A 23,501-nucleotide genomic window follows, 5' to 3' on the forward strand; every position below is an offset into this window, starting at 1 on the left:
TCCATAGGAGTAACCCTGGGAACAGAACCCCATTTCAGCTGATGGGAAACTCAGTGCCAATAGGAGCTGCCTATTACCTGTGCACTTAGGTGATAGGGATACAGTGTGAACAGTGCGGGGGGGGGGGGGGGGGGCGGGGTCAGAGGCAAATACCTAGACGGTTAAGATGCAGTGCGGTAAGACCAATGATGGGGGAAATACAGGCAGAGAAGACAGGTGGTTAAGTTGACTAGCTAGGGCCCCGTTAGGCCCTGCTCCTGAAGCCAGAGGGATGAATAGGAGCTAAGCCGGGATAAAGGAGGACATTCTGGAGAGAGGGCGCAGCAAGGCCTTGATGTTTGTGCTGCCATCCTGCTCAGGCCCAGGGCTAGTCTCTCCTTTTCTGCCCCCTCCAGCAGCTGGGGAGAGCTCAGCACCTTCCCTTGGCAACGCCGGTCCCTGAACTCTGTAATAGTGACAGGAGCTCAGAGCTCTGCCCTCCACTCTCACCCCGCCTGCGGACTCCCTCCCACCCTCCAGGGCTCCTATCCCTTCCTCCCCCTACGCAAGCCCAAGCCGAACTAGCCTGATTGGGAGACTGCTCTGCGGCCCCCCCACACCCACAGATCTGAAGTCAGCCAAGGCCAGAAAGCGTGGTGGCAACAGGGGAGAATGGTCCCAGTTGGTGAGTTTGGGCCCAGCTGCCACAGGTCCCTCTGCAGGGATTTGGGTGAACTGAGCTGGGGTGAAAGGGGGCACTGCTGAGGTAGGTTTAGGAAGAGCAATTCAAATCAACGTTAATTACGTGAGTCTGCCATTCTGATCAATGCGATATTATTCAACCGTCATTTACTAATAACAGGTCAAATCCTGTGTGAGTCTGTGGAAGCAGGTGGGACACAAATGAACACTTCCTGGGGCGTCTCCTGCCTGGAGCAGGAGCTTTATCAGAGTTCCTGAAATCCTAACCAGAGGCCATCTCCTGAGCTGTGGATCCAGTGTACATTTATACAGACCCCAGAGCCCTCCGATATCCCATAGCATCTCTCAATTCATTTATGATTTAACCTGTTGGGACAGCATTGTGTTTCACTGTGTGGGATGTGTCTAAGGTCACATGGCTAATGCAACACTGAAACCGATAGCCAAGAGAGTCCCATTCTTCAGCCAAGGGGTCTGCTTTGTAGTTTACTATAAATCTATGAGATGCATTACCTAAGTAGTTATCTTATCTCCGCTTACAGATGGGGTGGAAAAGCCCATCAGAGTCTTTCCCAAGAGCCCAGGGCTAGTAGAAGCTCAGCTCCCCAGAGCTCTTGACATTCCCTCAAATGAAGAATGGTTCTCTCCCCTCAGAGATTAGGGTCCTCTGGTACCAACCAGGAAATGCTACTGAGAAATCTTTTTTCTTTCTTAAAGTAGTTGTAAAAAGGACAACTAAACCACAGAAATGTGAGCACTAAAGAAAGAAAGAAGTTGTACAAAAGTCAGCATCATGCGGGTGAAAGAATGTTTAAGAATGATCAGTATTTAGAAGTCAGTGGGTACAGGTTCAAAATAGTTCTTGTAAATGTCCAACCACTGGAAAACTTTCAAAATGCCAGGTAGCCAATGGTTTCTAGATGAAAATATTTTTAAAATGTAATAAAAACCCTCTCTCACTTCTGATAACATCTCACTTTACTGAACAAAATAACGAAAAGCCCTCTGTACCACACTGGACTCACTTCCTGGATATCCGTAAATACCAGAGCACAGAGCTTGACTAACAACCATTAGACATGGCGCCCACCATGTGTGTTTAGAAAACCGGCGTGTGTGGGAAAGACCCAAATGTCTGGTCCTCAGGTCACTCACTGCCTTTGGACCTGAAAATCACCAGAAGCAGGAAGTAGGAAGGCAGGACTGGTGAGGGAGGGAGCTGAATGTCACTAGATTAAGGGTAAAGTTCTGCTATCTGTGAAGAACCCAAGTTTTCTTTTTCCAAGATCAAGGCAGGAATGGAGACAGCACAAGCCTTTGAATTGAAGGATCCAGACTGGAGTTCTAACTCAGCCCTGGCCCTGTCCTCAGAAGGAGCTGACACCTTCTCAGGAAAATGCACAGATCTTCAGGGAACGATGCGCCACTGACTTCAGGAGGGTAAGGTGGACAGGTGGTAAGCTATTTGGGAAAATGTTTCACACCTTTCTAGTGCCACACAGGTGATGAGGTTTATCGTGAGAAAAGGTGATGAGACGGGCATGTGTGTTGTTACTCAAATTCTTTTGTTTATAAGTACAGATGAGTTTAGGCAAAAAGAAGTCTTCGGTTCAGATGTCAGGGGACAGTAGTTATAAGAGCTGATCGTAAACATCCCATTTCTCTTCCTTCATGGTACATGGACGGACTAACGTCCTCTGCCCTCTTTAAAGCCAGGTGTGACCACGTGACTGGCCTGTCCCTTCTGGGCAGAAGTTCAAGTGCAAGCCTGTGATCCGCCATATTCCCTCATCCTGCCTCGGTGACAGGGGAGGCGTGTGTTGAGATGAAGCTTCCCTGTCCTTGGTCCCTTAGTAAGTATGGTCAGCAGAGCACTTGCCCTTTGTCCCCAACCTGCACTGACTGTTGTAGCAAAAATACACTTTTGTTGTGTAAAAGCCACTGCAATCTTGGGATTGTTTGTTACTATAGCATAACCTTGCATTGACTACATTTTCTTATTTTCTGTATTCTTGATGCTTAGGCATTTGGGGCCTTGACCCTGAAGAGACTGACCTCCTAGGGCTAGCTAATTCCTAGAGATAGCAAACAGCTCCTGTGAGAACACGCCTTTGATACACAAACCAACCAATCTACAGCCACAGCCCCAATTATGTCTTCTATCAAACTCGCACCCAAGCCAGTGTTCTCCCTGCCCTGAACCACCCCAGGACCAGGTACTGGACAGCTAGGGGCCACACCTGTAGCCCAGACCTGCCAGAATTATCCAAACTAGTCAACCCTATGCTTACTCAGCGTACCCACTCTGCCTTGCCCATTCCCTCCTGCGAAAACCCCAATTAAGGCTCTGGGCCATGCTATTCCCTGGCCCTCTGTGCCTCCCGACCAACCCCGGTCCCTCTCCATGTGGCACTGCAGGATGTTCCGTGCCTCCTGCTTCTACGGATATGTGAGTAGAAACTTCTTTATGATCATCATTTTTGTGCCTGCATGTCTTACCATTCCTGATAAAAATAAGTCCCACTCCATTTTAACTCAAACCTGACCCATCCTGATGGATACACTAGGAGGAAGATTGGGACTGGCATCAGCCACACCGGATTTTCTTACCCTCTTCCCCACCTCTGGGTTCTGCTTCGCTCCGGGCTAGCCTCTCCTACTGCAGGTGGGCTTTCGTGTGAGGAAGGTGGGCCCGAGCATCCCCGGCTTCACTATCAGAGCCGAGAGGCAGGAGGCTGTCTTCGCTGCTGATTCCAGCAGAACAGGCATAGGGAAAGATCAGTCTGGCCCAGTTTGAGTCAGGTGCAATCATGGGACAATCTCTGCGGGGCACGGACGTCGGTCAGGACTGAGCCATCCACTCACCCCTGTGCCTGGGTGGGCGGACAGTGCTGGAAGCCAAGGGGAGCCACCACCGAGGCCTATCATCGCCCTTCCGTGAATGGAGTCTGGACACCCAAACCCTGCCTCGCCCTGAGGGAAGGAGTTTGCAGGCAGCTGCTCATTGCACAAAGTACTACTGGGAAACCAGACAAGCACGGAACGAAGGAACTTCATTTGAGGTAGAAGCTCGGAGGTTTTTTCTGAGATAGGGTCAAGCCAACCCATTAACATGGTATCTACACACCATCCATCCTCGCCAATAGCAGGAAAACCACCCACTTAAACGAGCGCGTGAGGTGAAGGGTAGCAAACGTTTATCGGTGTTATTTTTTTTTAATTTGTTTTTTAATCCTCGTTCTTTATTATTTATTTATTTATTTATGGCTGTGTTGGGTCTTCATTTCTGTGCGAGGGCTTTCTCTAGTTGTGGCTAGTGGGGGCCACTCTTCATCGTGATGCGCAGCCTCTCTAGTTGCGGAGCACAGGCTCCAGACGCGCAGGCTCAGTAGTTGTGGCTCATGGGCCTAGTTGCTCGGCGGCATGTGGGATCTTCCCAGACCAGGGCTCGAACCCGTGTCCCCTGCATTGGCAGGCAGACTCTCAACCACTGCACCACCAGGGAAGCCCTATGTGTTATGTCTTGAATGCTATGTGTCATGCACCCAGATGATTCTGCTCAGGTGGATCTGTGGCTAAAGGAATGTTCATCTGTCCAGACAGCCATGCCAGGCTTCCTGCTTCTAGTCAGCTTCTTACGGAATCCCATGGGAAGCCCAGCGAATGGGCTTTTGGAGATCTCCGTCTGCGGGTCACAGAGAGTGGAAGGAAAAGAGAGGGGGACGAATTCATGACAAGGCTGAACTCAACCTGAGGGTGAGACCAGGGGCCCTTGACCTGGAGATAGTGGGCAGGTCTCCAGGGTCCATAAATGCTTGTCCTTGAATGTGAAAAATCGAGTGTTCATCTCCTACAGAAGGGATCCATGGCTTCCATCAGATTCTCAATGGTTATGGCTCCAAACAGGTGAAGAACTGCCATTTTGACAGTAGGTAGCTCAGCTTCCAGGAGACGGCAGACAGAGAAGGGCTTGGGGTTTTTTTCTTGACTTCCCTAGCGTTTCACTGGGGGGATGGGGGGGAGAAGTAAGATTTCTCATCTCTACTTCAGTTCCAGTATTTTCCAAATGGAGCTAAAATCACAGAATGTCAAGTCCCTTGCACAGTCCTGTGTGGTAGAGAAATCTGGGACCAAGTCCTGATGAGGCCATTTACTAGCAGGGACTTCACCTTGATGAGCTGATTCCCTCGTTGATAAAGGGAGGATAATAACATTCACAGTCACACCAACCCCTTTACAGTAGATGAAGCAATGAATGCAGAGAGCTTTCTATTTTCCTTCCCATTAGTAACCAAGGCCAGCATTATCCAGTCCTTCCTATTTGCCGTAACAGTGCTAAGTGCTTTTAGGTACATTTTATCACTTAATCTTCACAAAAGCGCTGTAGAGTAGGTATGATTATTCCCATTTAATTAAAACAAAACAAACCAAACCCAACCTTGGGGTGGGCAGGAACTGAGCTCAAGAGCATCCCCTTAACCCGAAGTCCTGCCTCCCCCACCCACCCCCCACCCCGTCCACACACACCACCAGAGAAGCCGCCAAACAGAGCGCTCAGAGCACGCAGGCTCTTGCTACTGGGTGACCTGGAGAAGGGAGGGGGACACCTTACACGGAGCCCCCGGGACTTGTCCGGCCCGTGACAGACGACTCCGTCTGCTTAAATTCCTCGAAGAGCGCTTTCATCACAGCTCTCGCGACAAGCACCTGCTGATGTCACCGTGCTTTCTTTTGCTCTACGTGACAGACGGATACGCGGAAGGTGGGCCGGGGCCCGGTTTCAGGTCATCCCATGGTGATGAGCTGAGCCAGGAACGAGGAAGCTGGGGTCGTCTTTACAAACGAGAGGCAGCACTGGCCTAAGGAAACGACTCAGGCTAAGGACAGGAGCTACAGAAGCGTGACCGGAATCGTGAAGTTTTTGGAACTGTTATTTATTTCTAATCACTCCTACTTCTTCAACCTGAGTGGCTGCATTACATCAAGGAAGGGGCCTCTGGTTCTATGGAGAAGGAAGTGAGTTCCCATTTCAGACTTCCTACGCTGCCAGGTGGTCCAGCAGGGCTGAGGGAGCTCGGGAAGGCTCCGGACTCGGGGCAGGCAGGCACGCAGAGGGGGCCCTGCCCTGTGGGATCCGCCTGGCTTCTGTGACAGAGAAGCAGAACTGCTGGCGTCACCCACCTGACTCCCTGCGTGCATTCCAGAGCTGGAAATGGGCTCATCAGAGCGAAAGGAACTTATTAAGACGAGTGCCGCAGTTTGGGCCTGAATTTTCCAATCAGCCAGGCGGAGGCGGCTGACCAAGCAAACGCTCCCTCCTGCTGCCACCGGGGTCATGAAGTCCCACACAGGAGCCTCGCGAGACAGCAGCTTCTGCTCCAACTTCGGAAAGAGGAAAAAGCAGCGCGCGGGCCTGGCTGCTTCCGCCTGGTCCAACCACGCCCGGGCTGGATGGCAGCCCCCACGTCCCCACCGCTGCCTGCTGCAAGGACGGCGCGTGCTGGGGGCCGGCTGGCCGCGTCACTTGCTGGCCACAGCGGAGAGCTGGTCCCGGATGCGGCCCAGCCCGTCTAACATCGTGTCCAGGGTCTCCTTACTCAGCTCCACGGTGACAGCTGACATGGAGGGCTGCTCCCCACACAGACTGGCATCTTCCTGGATCTGAAAAGAGAACACTGCCCCAAAGTCAGAGCTGCCTCTCTTCGACCGGCAGGCCCTACCTACCCCGTTCTGGCGAAGCTTGAAGCTCGGAAGAGAGGCTCTTTGCTCAGAGTCACGGAGAGTCGCAGCCTGGAGGCACTCAGCAAATGGGGACAGGGAGGGAGCTGTCTCAGGGGCTCCGGGCAGGGGTCGGAGAAGCCAGGCTCACTCACCCTCCCACCCCCAACTCCCTCTGGGCACCCGCGTGAGGAAACATCCTGGGTTCATGCTGGTACTTTAGGCCGTGGGCTCTAGGGGTATGTAAGAATCCTCTGGGATGCAGGAAAAATATTACAACCTCTAGTTATATGTATTTGTACTTTTTTTTTTTTAAAGTAAGCCTTAGTAATAGTTAAAAACTTAGTTGTTAGAGGCACCCTCTTTCATTTTCTTACAGCTGTTGAGTTTCTGGGTGTCTGGTGGTTAAGTAAATACAACATTATGCTACCTAGTTTCAACTAAACAAACCCTAAAAATGGGTATGTGGCTTAAAAAGACTCCTGAAAATAACTGCGAAGTGAAGATAACACCAATGAAGAATGGGAACAATAAGATGAAGAACTGATACTTCTCCAACTGCTAATAGGAGCCCTTGTTCAGCACAGTACAAACAGCAACAGCCTCCTAAGGTTGGACAAGAATTTGGAAAAGTATACCAAAATTCTCAAGAAGGCAATTGGAAATCTGAGTGCGTGCTTCTATCGTTAAAGCCAAACCTTCCTGTAAGCCGTCTAAGACAACCTTTAGGTATCAGCAAATTATTTTAAAATTTATATTTTGTGTTTGTCTTATTTTAAAATTTCTAGTTTCGCTATATGTTTTATTATGACTGTGCTATGTTAATACACATATACTTTCTAAATAAACACTGCATTTTGGGGGTGCTAAATTTTTTTTATTTATGGGGTTGGAGATCCTAAAACTTGGAGTCTGGCATTTCTGCTGGCCCGCAGGGGCGCCGAGTGCCTGCTGCCCCTCCCTTGCTTCTAGTGGGCATGAGAGCGGATGTACCTTCATCTGGAGCAGGCAGGTCGGGACGGCCATGCGGCTGATGCTGTCTGAGGAGGTTCTGATGTCCACCCTCCAGTCCAGGTCGACCAGGCGCGGCAGAGAGACTGTGTGGGGACAGCTCGGCTCAGTGCGCACGCCGCCTGCGTGACTAAGCCTTTCCTCGACGGCAGGCAGCTCCAAGGGCTGCACATGTGCAATGCATGGGATCCACACAGCAAGCCTCTGAGGGAGACAGACAGACAGGGCCCAAGACCCCACAGCAAGCCCCGGGCCTTCCTTACCACTGATCGTGGCCCCTGCACTTAGTGCGCATTCGTGGTGGTCAGCACCTCCAGGCTTCTGCCTTAACACCCAACCCTCCAGATGTCCGGATAGAATGAGGAATGATGCAGGTGGAGAAGAGGAGGCTGTGGCCGGAGTCTTAGGAAATGTGTAGCTTTGACAATAGCGGAGAGAGCTTTTGTTTGAGAGACACACAGACTTGGCTTGAATGTGGGTTCTACCACCTGTCTAACCTCTGAGCCTCTGTTTGCTCACCTGTGAAATGGGGATGATCTCAGCCTAGCTCACAGGGTTGTTGGGAGGACTAAATGAGTTAATGCAGGTAGAGTCTGCGGCACTGTGACCGGTGCGGAGTGAGTTTAGTGAACGTTTATCAAACACCCACTTTTATTCAATCTTTCACACTAATTTCAATTATGGTTAATTTGTTTTCCAATGGAAATATAGTTATTTTAAGTACTTCACTTTCTGCTTAGGATATTTGTTTTTTAACAACATGCCTCTATTATATTAGGTTTATAACCAGAAAAAAAATTAAAAAGTGGAATTAAAAAGAAATACTTAACACTACTCGATTTGGGATTAGGTTAATTCACTTTGACTTTAGTTAAAAACTCTGGTAGATTTCGGGCTGGGGCTGGGGAGGAGGGGGAGGGAGGAAGAGGCAGGTTTCTCAGTACTCACTCTGATTTGTTTGGGCTTCAGCTCTCCAAGTAGGTCTGTTTAAGAGGGAAAGATAAGAAAAATATAATGGAAAAGGGATGCGAATTGAGTCTTCTGATAATGAGGCCCATGGGCCTGGGCCTCTGCTCCTTCTGTGATCTTAAAACCTATAATCACCTCCTGACACGAAAGGACCACAGAAACGCCTCCCTCCAAGAAGCAGTTTTTTGTTTGCTTGTTTTACAAAACTGAGTGATGTTAAGGCCATAGGCGCTGTTAGTTTTCATGGCTTAGGAAAAGCAAGAAAACGCTAAATGCGCTGTAACTGTGCTATTGTTCTCAGAGACAAAACAGAAAAGGTCAACTTATCCCCTTTTTACTGAGCATCTACTACGCAGAGTACGGCATCTTACGCAAAACACATCTAAACAGACGTGTCTGATGCTACACACATCACGCCATAGTGAGATGCCGAGCAGAGTCAGAGTAAACTGTGGTCACGCAACAGAAAGTTTCTAAATAAACAACAAAACCCTTGGGAAGTAAGCATCATCAGTTATTACTATCAGAGACGTCTCTTCAAGCCTGCTGCTAACCAGCAGTTAATCCGTTCTGCTTAAATTGTATGTATCTAAAAGGATTTGCCCAGCTAGAAAATGTACAGAAAATTCACAAAAGAATAAAAATGACCAATAACGTGAAAAAGATATTTGACATCACTAGTACCAAAGATATATAAACTGAAATGAGGTACCATTTGCCATTTGTGAAACTGGGAATAAAAAGTAAAAAAACAAAACAAAACAAAACACCCTCAGTGCTGGTGATGGTGTGGGGAGAGTGGCACATCAATGTCCTCCTGGTGGAGGAGTAGCTGGTGCAATCTTTCCGATGGCGGACTCGATAATAAAAAGCCAAAGCCTCAATACCACCATTTACCAGTCAGGAAATAAGGAAGCACAATGTGGGCAAAGGTTCCACCATAAATTGTTCACTGCAGTGAAAACTGCCAATAGCCTAAATGTCCAACCCTAAGGAATTTATTAACTAAATTACACATAATTTCTTCATGTAATGGAATATATTTAGCCATTAAGAATGATATTGAAGGTAAATATTTATCGACCTGAAATATCATTAATGTTAATACTGTTAAATGAAAACAAGCAAGTTATAAAACGGCATGATCCCATTGTGTTAAAAACAAAAGCAAAACCAACTCCTCTATGTGTAAATGGAAAAAATAAACCAGTCTTAAAAGGTTTCCCATTCAGGAATTAACACTGCTAACCCTCTGGGTGGTGGGATTATGGTTTCCTTCTTTTTGCTTACTTGTGCTTGCTTTTCAAGAATAAGCATATTTTTTCCAGAACAGGAATAAAAAATACAAGCATTACAAGAAACTCCCAAGAAATAAGCACTTACACGTGTTCTAGGATGATTTTTGTCAGCAGGTTTTTGAGGTTTTGGTGGAAATTTTCAGGAAAGAGTGCCAGAATCGCCTCGGCGGAGGACAGGTCACGGAACACCACTAGCCTGGTGAGGCGGTGCAGAGCCTGGAGCAGCTGCAGGATAGACGGGGAGCCCTGGGTGGTGAGGGGCAGCGGGACAGGGGACAGGGCTCTATCTCCCCTGCTGGGAAGAGGGCCTGCCACAGACCACCACCGTCATTCAAACTGAATCCCAGGAGTCCGGAGGCCCCTGGTGCAGATGAGGATGCTCACGTGCCTCGGCCCGCCTCCAAGTTCACCTGTTGCTTAGAAGACATGTAGCTGCCTGACCGAGGATGCTGTCAACCTGCCAGAAAGTCTCTGCTTGTGGGCAAAGGGTTAATAAATCCCCTTCCTTGTGCACGGACTCCTACCTTAAGCTAACTTTCTAGCCTGTTCCCCTCTTAATGTGAGAGAAGCAGAAAGTCAGCAGTGTTACTAGACAGCGCTGCACCACTCCCCTGCCTCTGGACCGCGAGGGCTGCAGAAACACCGGGGCCCGTGGCTTGGGCTTCCGAGTGTGGCTGCATGGTCTGTGCCAGCACCCAAAGCCGTGCTTACTGAATTGCTGCCAGAGGCACTTGCTCCTGGGGAGTTGGGGCTTTTCACCCAGGCTGGCTGGACTGTCACGTCCTTGCCCCTAGGCTGTCACCTGGTGGGGCGAGGAAAAGTAAATCTGCTGCTCAGCTGAACAGAACAGGACTCTCTGGAGGTAACTTCCTCCTCTTTAGGACTTTCCCAGATGCCACGGGAGGTTGCTCAGCTCAGAAAAGCACAACCCAGAGGCGAGGGGACATTAAGCCTCTACTGGTGAAGGGTGGGAGTGAGTGGATAAATGCCCCAACCTCCCTGCCTTCCAGGGTGACAGTGCTGGGGCATTTATCCACGTGGTTTCTTACAGGATCCCAACTGCAGATGCCCACAGCGGTGACCGCTCACTAACATATCCTTTTATTGGCTTCTCTCTCTTCCCGGTCTGATATTCCTCACTAACATATCCTTCTACTGGCTTGTCTCTCTTCCCGGTCTGATTTTCCTCACTCCCTCCTTTGTGCTTTCTAGAATCACCTCCCAAGTAACTACCAGCAGCCAAGTCGTTGCCTCAGGGTCTACTTTTGAGGAACCCAAACTAAGACTCCAACTCACTTTCATAACCTTGCTGCTGCCTCTCACTTCAATGAGCCAAGCTCCAGATTAAAAAATAACAACAACAGCACAGGTCTGCTTGGATGAATTACTGTTTTAGAAACATAGTTGCCACGGAAAGATAAGGCTGTGAGTGCTACATACATCCTTGTCCTCTTGGCCACCTGAGATCAGGTGAGGTCCAGCAGTACCTCCTCCCTAATCATACTCAGGCCTCACAGCTTCTGCCCAACCATCCCGGAAAAGTCTGCCTAAGCTATCCAGCCAACAATTCATCAGCACCGCTAAGTTACAGGCTGGGAAAGAAAATCATAGCAAGGTTGGCTTTTGTCCATACTGTCTAGGTAACAAGTCTGAAAAGGAAATGGTCAGGAGCTCCGATTCTGGGTATACTTTTCCCATCCACGCCTCACTTATCATAAGGAAGTGAAGGTTCAAAGACAATGAATGGCTTTTAAGTTCACTAACATTAAAAAAGAAAAAAGCATCTATTTTAAGTTTGCTATAATGTCAACAGACACTTCAGGGGAAAAATTCCCTTGGATGTGGCAACAACTGGGAAGTCAAGGAAGAGACTAATGAGCCGAGAAGCCAGGGGCCAGAGGTCACTTCTGACCCCACTTACTTGTTCTGCCTCCTCCTGGGTCACAGACAAGCTGGAACACGTAACATCCAAGAGCTTTTTCGAGCCAAGGGCTGAACTGGAAAAGCTCTCTTGGCACAGCTGTCTGACAACATCTTTCGAGGAGGCCTATAAATTCACAGATGGAAAAAAACAAAACAAGCAACAAACTCAGACTCTGAAAATACATTTTTTTTAGAACGTAATACTGTCTCCGTCATGGTGTGACACCTAAGAGGTGCAGAGGACACTTCCGTTTCTGGGAAGATGACATAGATGTACTTTTCCCTATTTTTCCTGCTAAACACAACTACATTCCCTGGGCACTTTATACAAAACAAATGTAAGACGACTCTGAAAGGGGAGAAGAGAAGACAGACCTGCTACGGACCTCATGACAAAGGAATGACGTGGCCATATTACGTTCCGAGCCTCTGGCACTTATTTAAATCTTCTATTTTGCTGGCTTTCTCTGACACTGCTCAGGTGGCAGGGGGAGCATGGCGGGGCTGGGGGTGGTTGTTTCATTACTACCAAATGCAGACGGAAGTCCAGCTCCCCTACTTGGCTCCTGCTCACACCCAAAAGTAGGGGTTCCTTGTAGCTACTGGGCGGGGGTGGAAGTTCTGGCTCCAGTAGTTTCCACTAATACCGTGGGGTGGCGGAACTTGTTACCAGCTCGTGGGGATGGAGGTCCAGCTCCCTACTTGGCCTTCTCTGACACCGCCCTGAGGGGGATGTTCCCTCTCAGACTTTGTTGACGTACAGTGGAGCGCGGCCACAGTGTTTTCAGTGGTGTTTTGGTGGAGTAGAGCAGTTATTGTCTAAAAGTTTTCTGTCTTCCTAAGCCACCCCCTTCTTGGTCTTTGGCTAGAGAGAGCAAGTATTTGTTGGAGTTTGTTTGTTTTCACCTACTGGCGTTCTGGGTGGCCCTGTTCTTCAGCTCGAAGTCTGGGATATATGAACAATAAGAAAAGCCACTGTCCTATGTGGCTGTAAATGTATATAGAGGAAATATTTAAGACAATTATATTATAAATAAGGGTAGGACTATAAAGGGATGACTTCACTCTAACTGGTAAAATGATGACACTGACATGTCACTGAGATTGTGATGTTATAGTAAATAAATGTAATAAGTTGAACAACCACTATAAGAGTTATAAAGAGAAATGAATTTTAAAACACTACAGATAAATCAAAATGGAATTCCAAAAAATGTTCAATTGATCAAATAACCCACAGGAAGGCAGTAAAAGTAAAGAAACAAAAAATAAATAAAAGAACAAATAGAAAACAAAAAATAAAATGGCAAACTTACGTTCTAATATTTCAATAATTACATTGGCTGTAAGTGGTCTAAATATACCAATTAAAAGACAGAAATTGGCTGAGTGGATTATAAAATATGACTCAGTTAAATGCTATCTACAAGAAAGTCCCTTCAAATATAATGACAGAGACAGATTAAAAGGAAAAGAATGGAAAAAGATAGATCATGCAAACATTAATCAGGAAAGCAAGAGTGGCTATATTAATATCAGATAAAGTAGACTTCACAGCAGAGAAAACTACCAGAGACAGAGAGGGACATTACGTAATGGTAAAAGGTTCTGTTGACCAGAAGACATCCTGAATGTGCATGCCCTCAGCAAGAGAGCTGCAAAATATGTGAAGCAAAAATAGACAGAACTGGAAAAAAAAAAAAAAAAAAAAAAAAAAAACAGACAGAACTGAAAGGAGAAATCGACAAATCTATAAATACAGTTGGAGTCTTCAACACCCCTCTTTCAACAATTGATAGAACAACTAGACAGGATTCAACAAGGACACAGAAGAACTCCACAACACCATCAATCAATCTAATTGACATTTACGGAACACTACCCAGTAACAACAGAATACACACTCTTTTCAAAAGCTCACTGAACACATACCGAGAGAGATGATATTCTGAGCCAAAGAGTAAACCTTAACAAACTTAAAAGAACTAAATCATACAGAGTGTGTTCTCAGTGATCACAATGGAATCACATTAGAAATCGATAACAAGAACATGTCCAAACATTTGGAAACTTAAACAACACACTTCTAAATAATCCACAGATTAAAGGGAAAGTTGAACAAATTACACTGAATGAATGAAAATGAAAAACAACACCAAAATTTTGGGGGTACAGCCAAGATGGTGCTGAGAGGGAAATTTACAGCATTAAATGCCTATATTAGAAAAGAGGAAAAGTCTCAAATAAATAATCTAAGCCCTCATCTCAAGAACCTAGAAAAACAAGAGCATGATAAACCCAAAGGAATAAGGAAGGAAACAACAAAGAGCAGACACCAAAGAAATTGAAAACATAAAAAAGGAGAAATCAATGGAACAAAGAACTAGTTCTTTGAAAATATCAATAAAATTAACAAACTTTTAGCAAGACTGACAAAATTAAAAAGAAAGGAGACACAAATTACCAATATCAGGAATGAAGCAGGGCACATCACTACAGACCCTGTGGATTTCGAAAAGAAAATAAGAGAATAACTACAAGCAACTCTATACACACAAATTTGACAGTTTAAATGAAATGGATCAATTTCTCAAAAAACACAAACTACCATAACTCTCCCAATATAAAATTGAAAACGTGAGTAGTGCTATAACTGTTAAGGAAATTGAATTTGTAATTTTAAAACCCCCAGAAATCACCAGACCCAGATGGTTTCACTGGAGAATTCTAACAAACATTTAAAGAAAGAATTAACTAATTCTACACAATCTCTTCTAGAAAACAGAAAAGAAGGAAACACTTCCCAATTCATTTCACAAAGCTAGGATTACCCTGATACCGAAATCAGACAGAGACTGTATAAAACAAAACAAAAAAACAACTACAGACCAATGTCCCTCATAAAAATAGCTGCAAAGATCCTTAACAACATACTAGCAAATAGAATTCAGCAATATATAAAAAGGATTATTCACTATAACTAGGTGGAATTTATTCCAGGGATGCTAGGCCAGTTCAGTATTTGAAAATCTACGTGATCCACCATATTACCAGGCTCAAGGAGAAAATCATAGGATATCAATCAATGCAGAAAGAGCAGTTGACAAACTGCGGAGTTTTCATTCTTGATGAAAACTCTCATAAAATTAGGAATAGAGGGGAACTTCCATAACTTGACATAGAGCATCTACCAAAAAACCTAGAGAAAACATACTTAATGATGAAAGACTAAAGTTGGGAACAAGGCAAGGATGTGGGCTCTCACCACTGTTATTCCACATTGTGCTGAAAATTCTAGCCACTGAAATAAGGCAAGAGAAAGAAATAAAAGGTCTGCAGATCAGAAAGGAAGAAATAAAACTGTCCCTATTTGCAGGGACATGACTGTCTATGAGAAAGTCCCAAGAAATGTACAAAAAAAATCATTAGAATAAGTGAGTTCAGCAGTTTGCAGATCCAAGATACACATACTAAAATCACATGTATTTCTACACACTAGCAATGAACATGTGGATGCTGGAATTAAAAGTACAATATCATTTGCAATTGCTCAAAAAAAAAGAGAGAAATACTTAGGTATAAATCTAACAAAACATGTACAGGACTTGTATACTGAAAATTATACAATACAGATAAAAGAAATCAAGGATCTAAATCAATGGGGAGACACATCATGATCATGGATTGGATGATCCAACACATTAAGACGTTAATTTGCTCCTAAATGATATACAGATTTAACCCAATTCCTATGAAAATCTCAGCAAGTTTTTTTTTTTTAGATATATCCAAGATCATTCTAAAATTTATACAGGAAGGCAAAGGAACTAGAATAGCTAAAACAATTTTGATAAAGAATGAAGTAGGAGGAATCCATCTATCTGATTTCAAGACTTATTATATAGCTACGATAATCAAGACTGTATGGTATTCTCAGAGGGATAAACAAATAGATCAACGGAACAAACTAAAGAACCCTGAAGTAGACCCAGTAAATATGCCCAACTGATTCTTGACAAAGTTGCAAAAGCAATTCAATGAAGGAAAGAAAGCCCTTTTCAACAAATGGTATTGGAACAAGGGCACATTCACAGGCCCAAAAAAAAAAAAATCTCAAACTTTTTCACACATCTTATACAAAATTAATGCAAAATCAATCATGCACTTAAATGTTATATAAATGTAAGGACTTCCGTGGTGGCGCAGTGGTTAAGAATCCGCCTGCCAATGCAGGGGACACAGGTTAGAACCCTGGTCTGGGAAGATCCCACATGCCGCAGAGCAACTAAGCCCATGCACCACAACTACTGAGCCTGCACTCTAGAGCCCGCAAGCCACAACTACTGAGCCCGCGTGCCACAACTACTGAAGCCCACGTGCCTAGAGCCCATTCTCCTTAACAAGAGAAGCCACCACAATGAGAAGCCCATGCACTGCAACGAAGAGTAGCCCCCGCTCACCGCAACTAGAGAAAGCCCGCGTGCAGCAATGAAGACCCAACGCAGCCAAAAATAAAATAAATTTTTAAAAAATGTTATACAAATGTAAAGTATAAAACCATAAAACTTTTAGATAAAAATAGGGGAAAATTTGGAGAGCTATGGCTTCACAGAGTTCTTAAGACTTTACACCAAAAGCGTAATTCATTAAAAAATCATAATTCATAAAAGGAAAAATTTTTGAAAAACTGTATTTCATCAAAATTAAAACACTTTTTGCTCTGCTAAAACTCCTGTTATGGGTTGAACTGTGTCCCCCCTAAAAGTCATATATTGCAGTCATAACCCCCACTATCTCAAAATGTGATCTCATTTAAAAATAGGATTATTACAGATATAATAGTGAAGATGAGTTCATAGGGTGGACCCTAATCCAATATGACTGATGTCCTAATTAAAAGGGGAAATTTAGACACAAAAATGCAAACAGGGAGAACTCCATATGAAGATCAATGCAGAGATCTACAAGCCAAGATACACTAAATATCACCAGAAACCACCAGAAGTTAGGAGAGAGGCACAGAACAATTTGTCCCTCAAAGACCTCAGAAGAAACCAACTTGGCTGACACCTTGATCTCAGACTTCTGGCCTCCAGAACTGGGACACAATAAATTTCTGTTGTGTCAGCCACCAAGTCTGTAGTATTTTGTTACAGCAGACCTACCAAATTAATACACCTTTGTGAAGAGGATGAAAAGACAGTTAAATACTAGGAAAGAATATGTGCAAACCACATATCTGACAAAGGACCACTATCTAGAATATATAAAGAAATGCAAAAGTAACAAAGCAAACAATGAAATTAGAATATGAGCAAAAGACATAACGCAATATTCTGCTGAAGAAGATACACAGATGGTAAATAAGCACGTGAAAAGATGTCCAACATCATTAACCATTAGGGAACTTCGAATTAAAACCACAATGAGATGTAAATACACACCTATCAGAATAGCTCAAATAAAATATAGCGATGCCAATAAATGCTGGCGAGGATGGGGAGAAACTGGACCATTCATGCATTGCTGTTGGGAATGTAAAGTAGTACAGCCACTCTGGAAAAGAGTTTGGCAGTTTCATAAAAACAACAAGAAAACCCTAAACATGTAACTACCAAATGATCCAGAACTGTACTCCTGGGCATTAATTTCAGAGAAATAAAGACTTATGTTCATACAGAAATCTGTATACAAATGTTTACAGCAAGTTTATTTGTAATAGCAAAAAACTGGAAACAATGTAGATGTCATACCATAGACTACTACTCAGCAATAAAAAGGAAAGAACTATTAAAACACATAACACGGCTCCAGAAAATTGGGCTCAAAGAAAAAAGCCAATCCCAAAAGGTTACATATTGTATGATTTCACTTATATAACATTCTTTTTTTTTTTGAATGTTTCATTGTTTATAGAAACAATTGATTTTTTTTATAGTATTATGTTTTTGGCTGCGTTGGGTCTTCGTTGCTGTGCACGGACTTTCTCTAGTTGCGGGAAGCGGGGTCTACTCTTCCTCGTGGTACACGGGATTCTCATTGCGGTGGCTTCTCTTGCTGCGGAGCACGGGCTCTAGGTGCACGGGCTTCAGTAGTTGTGGTACGTGGGCTCAGGAGTTGTGGCTCGCGGGCTCTAGAGCACAGGCTCAGTAGTTGTGCTGCACGAGCTGAGGTGCTCCGCAGCATGTGGGATGTTCCCAGACCAGGGATTGAACCCGTGCCCCCTGCATGGGCAGGTGGATTCTTAACCACTGCACCACCGGGGAAGTCCCTCACTTATATAACATTCTTGAAATGACAAAATTACAGAAATGAAGAACAAACTGGTGAATACCAGAGGTTACGAAAGGGGTGAGGGCAGAGGGGAAGGGGGTGTGGCTATAAAAGGGCAACATGAAGAACACTGTGGTGATGGAAAATGTTCTGAATCTTGACTATGAACGTCAATATCCTGGTTGTGATATCATACTATAGTTTTGCAAGATGTTACCATTGGGGGAAACTGAGTAATGGGTAAATGCGATCTTTCTGTATTGTTTTTGCAACTGCCTGTAAACCTGTATCTCAAAATTAAAAGTTTATGTAATTTTTTTAAAAAAGAAAGTACATAGGACAATAGGAATGCAAATGAATGAACTACTGCTACATAACAGCAAACAAAAGAAGCCAGACACACACACAAAAATATGCCCTATTATTCCATTTATGTGAAGTTCAAATGTGAGCCATATTAAATTGACATATTAGAAGTAAAGATAGTGGTTACTGTTGGGGAGCAGAGTGAGGGAAATAACGAAGGGACAACAGAGAGACTTCTGTCGTACTGGTAACATTTCATTGTTTGACTGTGGTGGTGGTAATAAATCATTAAACGGTGCACTTATAATCTGTGCACTTTTTTTGTATGTGTGTTACACATTAATAATGATTTTTATAAGTGTATTAAAGAAAAAAAGCCCATAGAACGAAGAGGGATTGGGGTGGAGGTTGGGGGCAGAGCAGCCACAGTAAGGGTGAAAAGGCACTGGGTTGGGAGTTGAGAGCTCTAGGTTTCCAGTCCCAGCTTTACAACATTTATTAATTCATAGAACAGCTATTTATTGAGCACATGCTGTATGCCAGGTGTGGAGGATACGCTTGTTACGCATACATTTGTGAATAACAGAGTAGATGCCTGTAGAGATTGGAGAATACAAGTGAACACTGGAGAGGCGGTTAAAACAAAAGGACCATTGCGTGGACCAATGATGATGCTGTGCCATGAACTGCTGAGTGTAATTAACTCAACCCTCTTCGTCTGGAGTTTTTTTAAAAACAAGGTCCCTCGTGGATCTCACGTTCTTGTGAGAAAGGCAGACAACAGGCAACCAGATGCATAATGTCAGCCAGCGACAAGTTCTACGAAGGAAGATAAAGCCGCCGCTTCTTCTATAGGGAAGGTCATAAATCAAGCAAAAAATTCCAGTCTCCTACAACGCCATATGAAGTACATCCCTTCCATCCGCACAGTTTTTCAAACGATTGTCAGGAGAGTGTTTTGGCCCTCACACAGGTCAAAGCAAATTAAAAAACCCAGGACTCAGGAGAATATAGAACGCACACTTGACTCAGGGGGCGGACGCAGAGGAGAGAACTGGACAGCGCAGATGGGCTGCGGTATGAAATCGGGAACTGGCAACACGGATCTAGAGATTACCACCCCAACGCACCAACCCCGAAAGCCAGCCCCAGGGACTATTAGTAGGGAACATCTGTACAGCGCCTTCAGGTCCATTGTCTTGTTTCCCCACTATCCTGTCAAACTGGTATTAATTTTGTTCGTACTTTCAAAAAGCTCGGAAAAGCGCAACGACCTGCTAGGAGTCACAGTGAGAGACAGTGGCAGCGTCGTGGCTCCAAATCGGGGTCCATTTATTCTCAATTCCTGCTCTGTGCAAAGTCTCGGAGACAAAGGCCCGCCTCGCGCTGTCCCCACCCCTCTCATTTACCTTCAGCAGGCTCTGGAGAGCTGCAAAGACCTCCGCCGTCAGCGCGGCCATCTTCCCCGAGTCACGTGACCTAGGTACGCGGAGACGCGCGGTCGGGAGACTCCGACAGCCGCGCGGGGCATGCCGGGGGCTGTAGTCCTTTAGGGTGGCGGGAGCTGCCTGGGTCGTGGCACTACGGGATGGGGAGGAGCCGAGTAGGGCGCGGAGGCTGGGTAGCTCAGCGTGGGGACTCTAGGACCGTGGGGTTTGGAGGACGCGGGTACTGGATGGTTTTCAGGGGAGGAAATTGGCTTGGCTTGGCTTGTCTACTTACCAGGGCAGGGGAAACTGATTTTCTCTTGACTCACGTGGGTGGGCTGGCTAATTTGGGGAATGCATCTGCAGGCTTGACAAGCGCCTTAGCTGTTCTGGAGTGATCTTCGCACCTGGCCTCTTAGAATTAAAGTAGCTGTGCACATCATTGCAATTCTTGGAATTTACCCCCCACCCCGCCTGTCTTGAAGAATGTAAAATTGATTTCATGTGTACAGTTTCCTTTGTGTCTCTGGGGTAGGTAGGAGCTGGTATTATTAACCTTATCCAGATGAGGAAAGGGTGTTGATGACTTTCTCTAGTCCAAGGGGAGATCGGTTTTGATGAGCAGGTGAGGAAGTGTTTGGGACAAGGAGTAGAAAGGGAATCCAATGAAAGATATTACCTAACTAGGTTCCTATTACACCTATAGTGGGGATGGGAGGGGTGGTTCATGGATATGATTTAATTCATTTATTCAACAAGATAATTATGATGAATGTAAGGATGGTTTTGAGTGGGTAGTCCAGGACTCTGATTTGCCCAGTGATCAGAGGTCCTACCTCGGAACAGACTCAAATTGTAAAGTTCTGGAACTTGGTTTTAAGGAACCTATCTCCTCTGCCTTCTAACCCCAGCCTCTGACATTTCCCTTATCTATCTTTAGAATCTAGTTGGTTCTTTCTTTTTCCATACCCAGTTCCTTAGCAAAATTTGGCTTGAAACAGGTTCTGATAAATTCAAGCTAGAGAAAGAATGTCTAATTGTGCAAGTCCGGGAATTGGTCATTTGTTTTTCTGCCTCCTACTCCTCCCCCTCCTTCTTTTCTCTCTCCCATTTTCTGTGAGGATGTTATCCAGCCCCAGGAAAATAAACCCAGGTTGTCTGAGGATGAACCCATATCTGGACTAGAAGATGTTAGACCCACCCTGTCCTGGAGTCCTGACCCCAGCTCTCTTTCTTGGCCTCTCCCTCTTCTCTTCTTCCAGGACCACATGGCTTGATTCTTGTTTTCTGCCATAAGTCCCTGTAAGCTCTAGGGTTACTCCTGCCTGTGTTCATAGGGCCAGCCCAGTGCCTTGATTGAAGTAAATGTTTTCTTAAATAAACAAAAACCCCTCAAAAGTGGTTAGACTAAAATTGCTTTCTGTGACTTTTCTGCAGGGATTTTACCTTATTATTTGCAGGTCTGTGCCTTCTTGTCTTACTTTGGAAAGATGGGCAGAGTGGTCACCAGCCTCCAGTATGGCTCCCAGTGACCCCTGCCTCCTGGTAGTCACATCCTTGTATCATCCCCTCCCTTGTTGTGCCACGATTAGTCTCTGTGACCAATAGCAGGTGGCAGAAGTGGTGGTATGTCACATCTAAGATTAGTTATAAACTAATTAGTTTAACTTTTGCAATTAGTTAACTGCAGCTTCTGGGTACTCTCTTTCGTCTGCTCTCTTTTTCTTGAATCTCTTGCTCCGGGGAAAACAAGCTGCCATGTTATGAACAGTCCTCTAGAGAGGTCCATGTGGTGAAAAACTGAAGCCTCCGGCCAATAGCCAGCAATAAACTAAGGCCTGCCAACAGCCCCATTACTGAGTTTGGAAGCAGATTCTTCAGCCCTGGTAGAGCCTTGAGATGACAGTAGCCTTGGCCAACATCTTGACTACAACCTTATGAGAGATTCTGAGTCAGAACCACCCAGCTAAAACACTGCTGGCTCTCTGGGCTTCAAAAACTGTGTGATTATGAGTATTCGTGATTTTAAGTTCATAAGCTTTGAGGTAATTTGTTACAGAGCAATAATAACTATTTCATGTAGGCAGAATAGCATAGGGGCTTTAGAATTCAACCTAAGTTCGAATCCCACATGTAACTCTACATGTTATTAACTCACCTTGAACAAATTCTTGAAAATTCTCTGAGCCTCTTGAACTTCAACTTAAGCTGATGTTGATCAAAAAAATGATGTTGATCACACCTACCTGCCCCAGTGGGAGGGTACCCAGCTCTCCTTGCCCTCGAGGGCAGGCATGAAAGGAGAGGAAACCCTGGGCTACATCAGTGCCAGGCAGGGCCTGCAACCCTGCACCAGGTCATCCCATTGTTCTAGGACTGCCCGCATTGCCACTGCCATGTTGCATCTAAAGGTTTGTCTATGGCCTGGAGAGCTTCCAGCAATTCCTCAGCCATAAACATTTACATGGGAAAGAACAGAACAGAATGTTAACTTCCATGATTTGGTCTCACTACCTGGTTTTTGTTAGGCCTAGTCTGATTTCTTTCCAATTCTGGGTATATGGATCTGTGCTTGCTTTCATTTATTCAATAAATTTGTATTATTAAATAAATGTATTAAATAGATTTATTTAATAAATATACCACACTCCATTTTAAGGCTCTTGGACTTAATGATTTATTTACTTCCCATAACAATCCTGTGTGATACACACACACACACACACACACACACACACAGTACTATAATTTTTCCCATTTTACATACGGGAAAACTGAGGCACAGAGAAGTTAAGTAACTTGTCCAAGATCACACAGCTAAAATTTTGGCAGAGCCCCGGTTCAAACTTGAGCAGTTCGGTTCCAGAGTCTGTGCTGTTAACCACCAAGCTCTACATGTCTCCTTGTCTTGCTATAGCTGAAAACTCATGCTTTTTCTGTCTGGATGTCTGACTACCTTCTCCAGGGGGTATTCTTGGACAATCAACCCAGTGGTATGGTAAGAGACAAGATGATGAGTGGAAGGCGTAACTTGGGCTTTGGAAAAAGATCGAGGTTCAATTTCTGGCTCCTGTGTGCTTCTGGCGAGTTATTTCATCGCTGAACCTCAGTTTCCTCATCTGTAAGTTAGGCGCAACAATAATAAAAATACATTTTGACCATGAGGGGGAGCTCAGGGATGACTTGTACCCAAAATGGGGATGGATTATTTATATGGAGACTTGGTTCTAGCCATTGGCAGCACTGAAGGGCAGAGCTATCCAGTGCTCTGGGAAAGAGTTGGCATTAGGGTGATGAACCAACCATCTCAGTTTGCCTGGGACAGGGGACTTTCCGTGCCAACAGTGGGATAGTCCTGGGTAAACCAAGCTAGTTGGTTACCCTCGTTTGAGCCCTGTGCCTTTGAGGAAACCATCCTTTTAGAGCTCTTGTCCTGTCTTCTCCAGTGGGGCTATGGTGAAGAGAATGACATGGATAAAGGGTTTCTTTTTAATAGAAGGTAATTAAGGGCAGCAATCTTAGTTTTGAGGTTCTTTCTTTGGTAATGGCTTTATTGAGATGTAATTCACATACACAGTTTACCCACTTAAAGTGTAACAATTCAATGGATTTTAGTGTATTCACAGAGTTATGTAACCATAACCACAGCCAATTTGAGAACATATTTTATCACCCCCGAAAGGAAAACTATACCCTTTAGCTATCATTCTGCCAACTCTCTTCATCACACCCAGCCCTAGGCCACCTTTAATCTCCTTTCTATATCTATAGATTTGCCTATTCTGGACATTTCATATAAATGGAATCTTATGAAATGTGGTCTTTTAATTAATTTCTTCCACTCAGCCTAATGTTTTCCTGGGCTGTCCTAATGTTCTTATGGCCCGTATCAGTA

The 23,501-nt window shown here is 44.9% G+C and overlaps 1 protein-coding gene and 1 long non-coding RNA gene across 3 annotated transcripts in view; one reads left to right on the forward strand and one right to left on the reverse strand.

Moving 5' to 3' along the window:
- Nucleotides 1-5,460, forward strand: part of LOC309636893 — a 28,509-nt gene extending 23,049 nt beyond the window's left edge. Inside the window, exon 3 of the long non-coding RNA XR_014250282.1 lies at nucleotides 1,968-5,460. This is a non-coding gene — a long non-coding RNA (uncharacterized lncRNA). The remainder of the gene's footprint in view (nucleotides 1-1,967) is intronic.
- Nucleotides 5,461-5,598: 138 nt separating this feature from the next.
- On the reverse strand, nucleotides 5,599-19,703 carry COMMD9 (COMM domain containing 9). Of its 2 annotated transcripts, none has more exons than XM_082410614.1 (6): nucleotides 19,589-19,703; nucleotides 11,599-11,724; nucleotides 9,763-9,902; nucleotides 8,359-8,393; nucleotides 7,393-7,496; nucleotides 5,599-6,342 (listed from the first exon to the last, which is right to left on the reverse strand). In XM_082410614.1, exons 1-6 carry the CDS (start codon nucleotides 19,637-19,639, stop codon nucleotides 6,202-6,204), a joined length of 597 nt encoding a protein of 198 aa, XP_082266740.1. In that variant the 5' UTR covers nucleotides 19,640-19,703; the 3' UTR covers nucleotides 5,599-6,201. The 2 variants fall into 2 exon arrangements, with proteins under 2 accessions (XP_082266740.1, XP_082266741.1); XM_082410615.1 differs by having other exon boundaries at nucleotides 5,599-6,356.
- Nucleotides 19,704-23,501: the final 3,798 nt, after the last annotated feature.

Source organism: Balaenoptera physalus, assembly GCF_965194825.1.
Source record: "Balaenoptera physalus genome assembly, chromosome: 10".
NCBI classification, from domain to species: domain Eukaryota; kingdom Metazoa; phylum Chordata; class Mammalia; order Artiodactyla; family Balaenopteridae; genus Balaenoptera; species Balaenoptera physalus.

Coding starts and splice junctions, on each gene's coding strand:
- COMMD9 (XM_082410614.1), bottom strand. CDS start 19,639: ATGGCCGCGCTGACGGCGGAGGTCTTTGCAGCTCTCCAGAGCCTGCTG. Junction 11,725..19,588: donor CTCTCCAGAGCCTGCTGAAG/GTAAATGAGAGG, acceptor GTGAATTTATAG/GCCTCCTCGAAAGATGTTGT. Junction 8,394..9,762: donor AAAATCATCCTAGAACACGT/GTAAGTGCTTAT, acceptor CCTCTTAAACAG/ACCTACTTGGAGAGCTGAAG.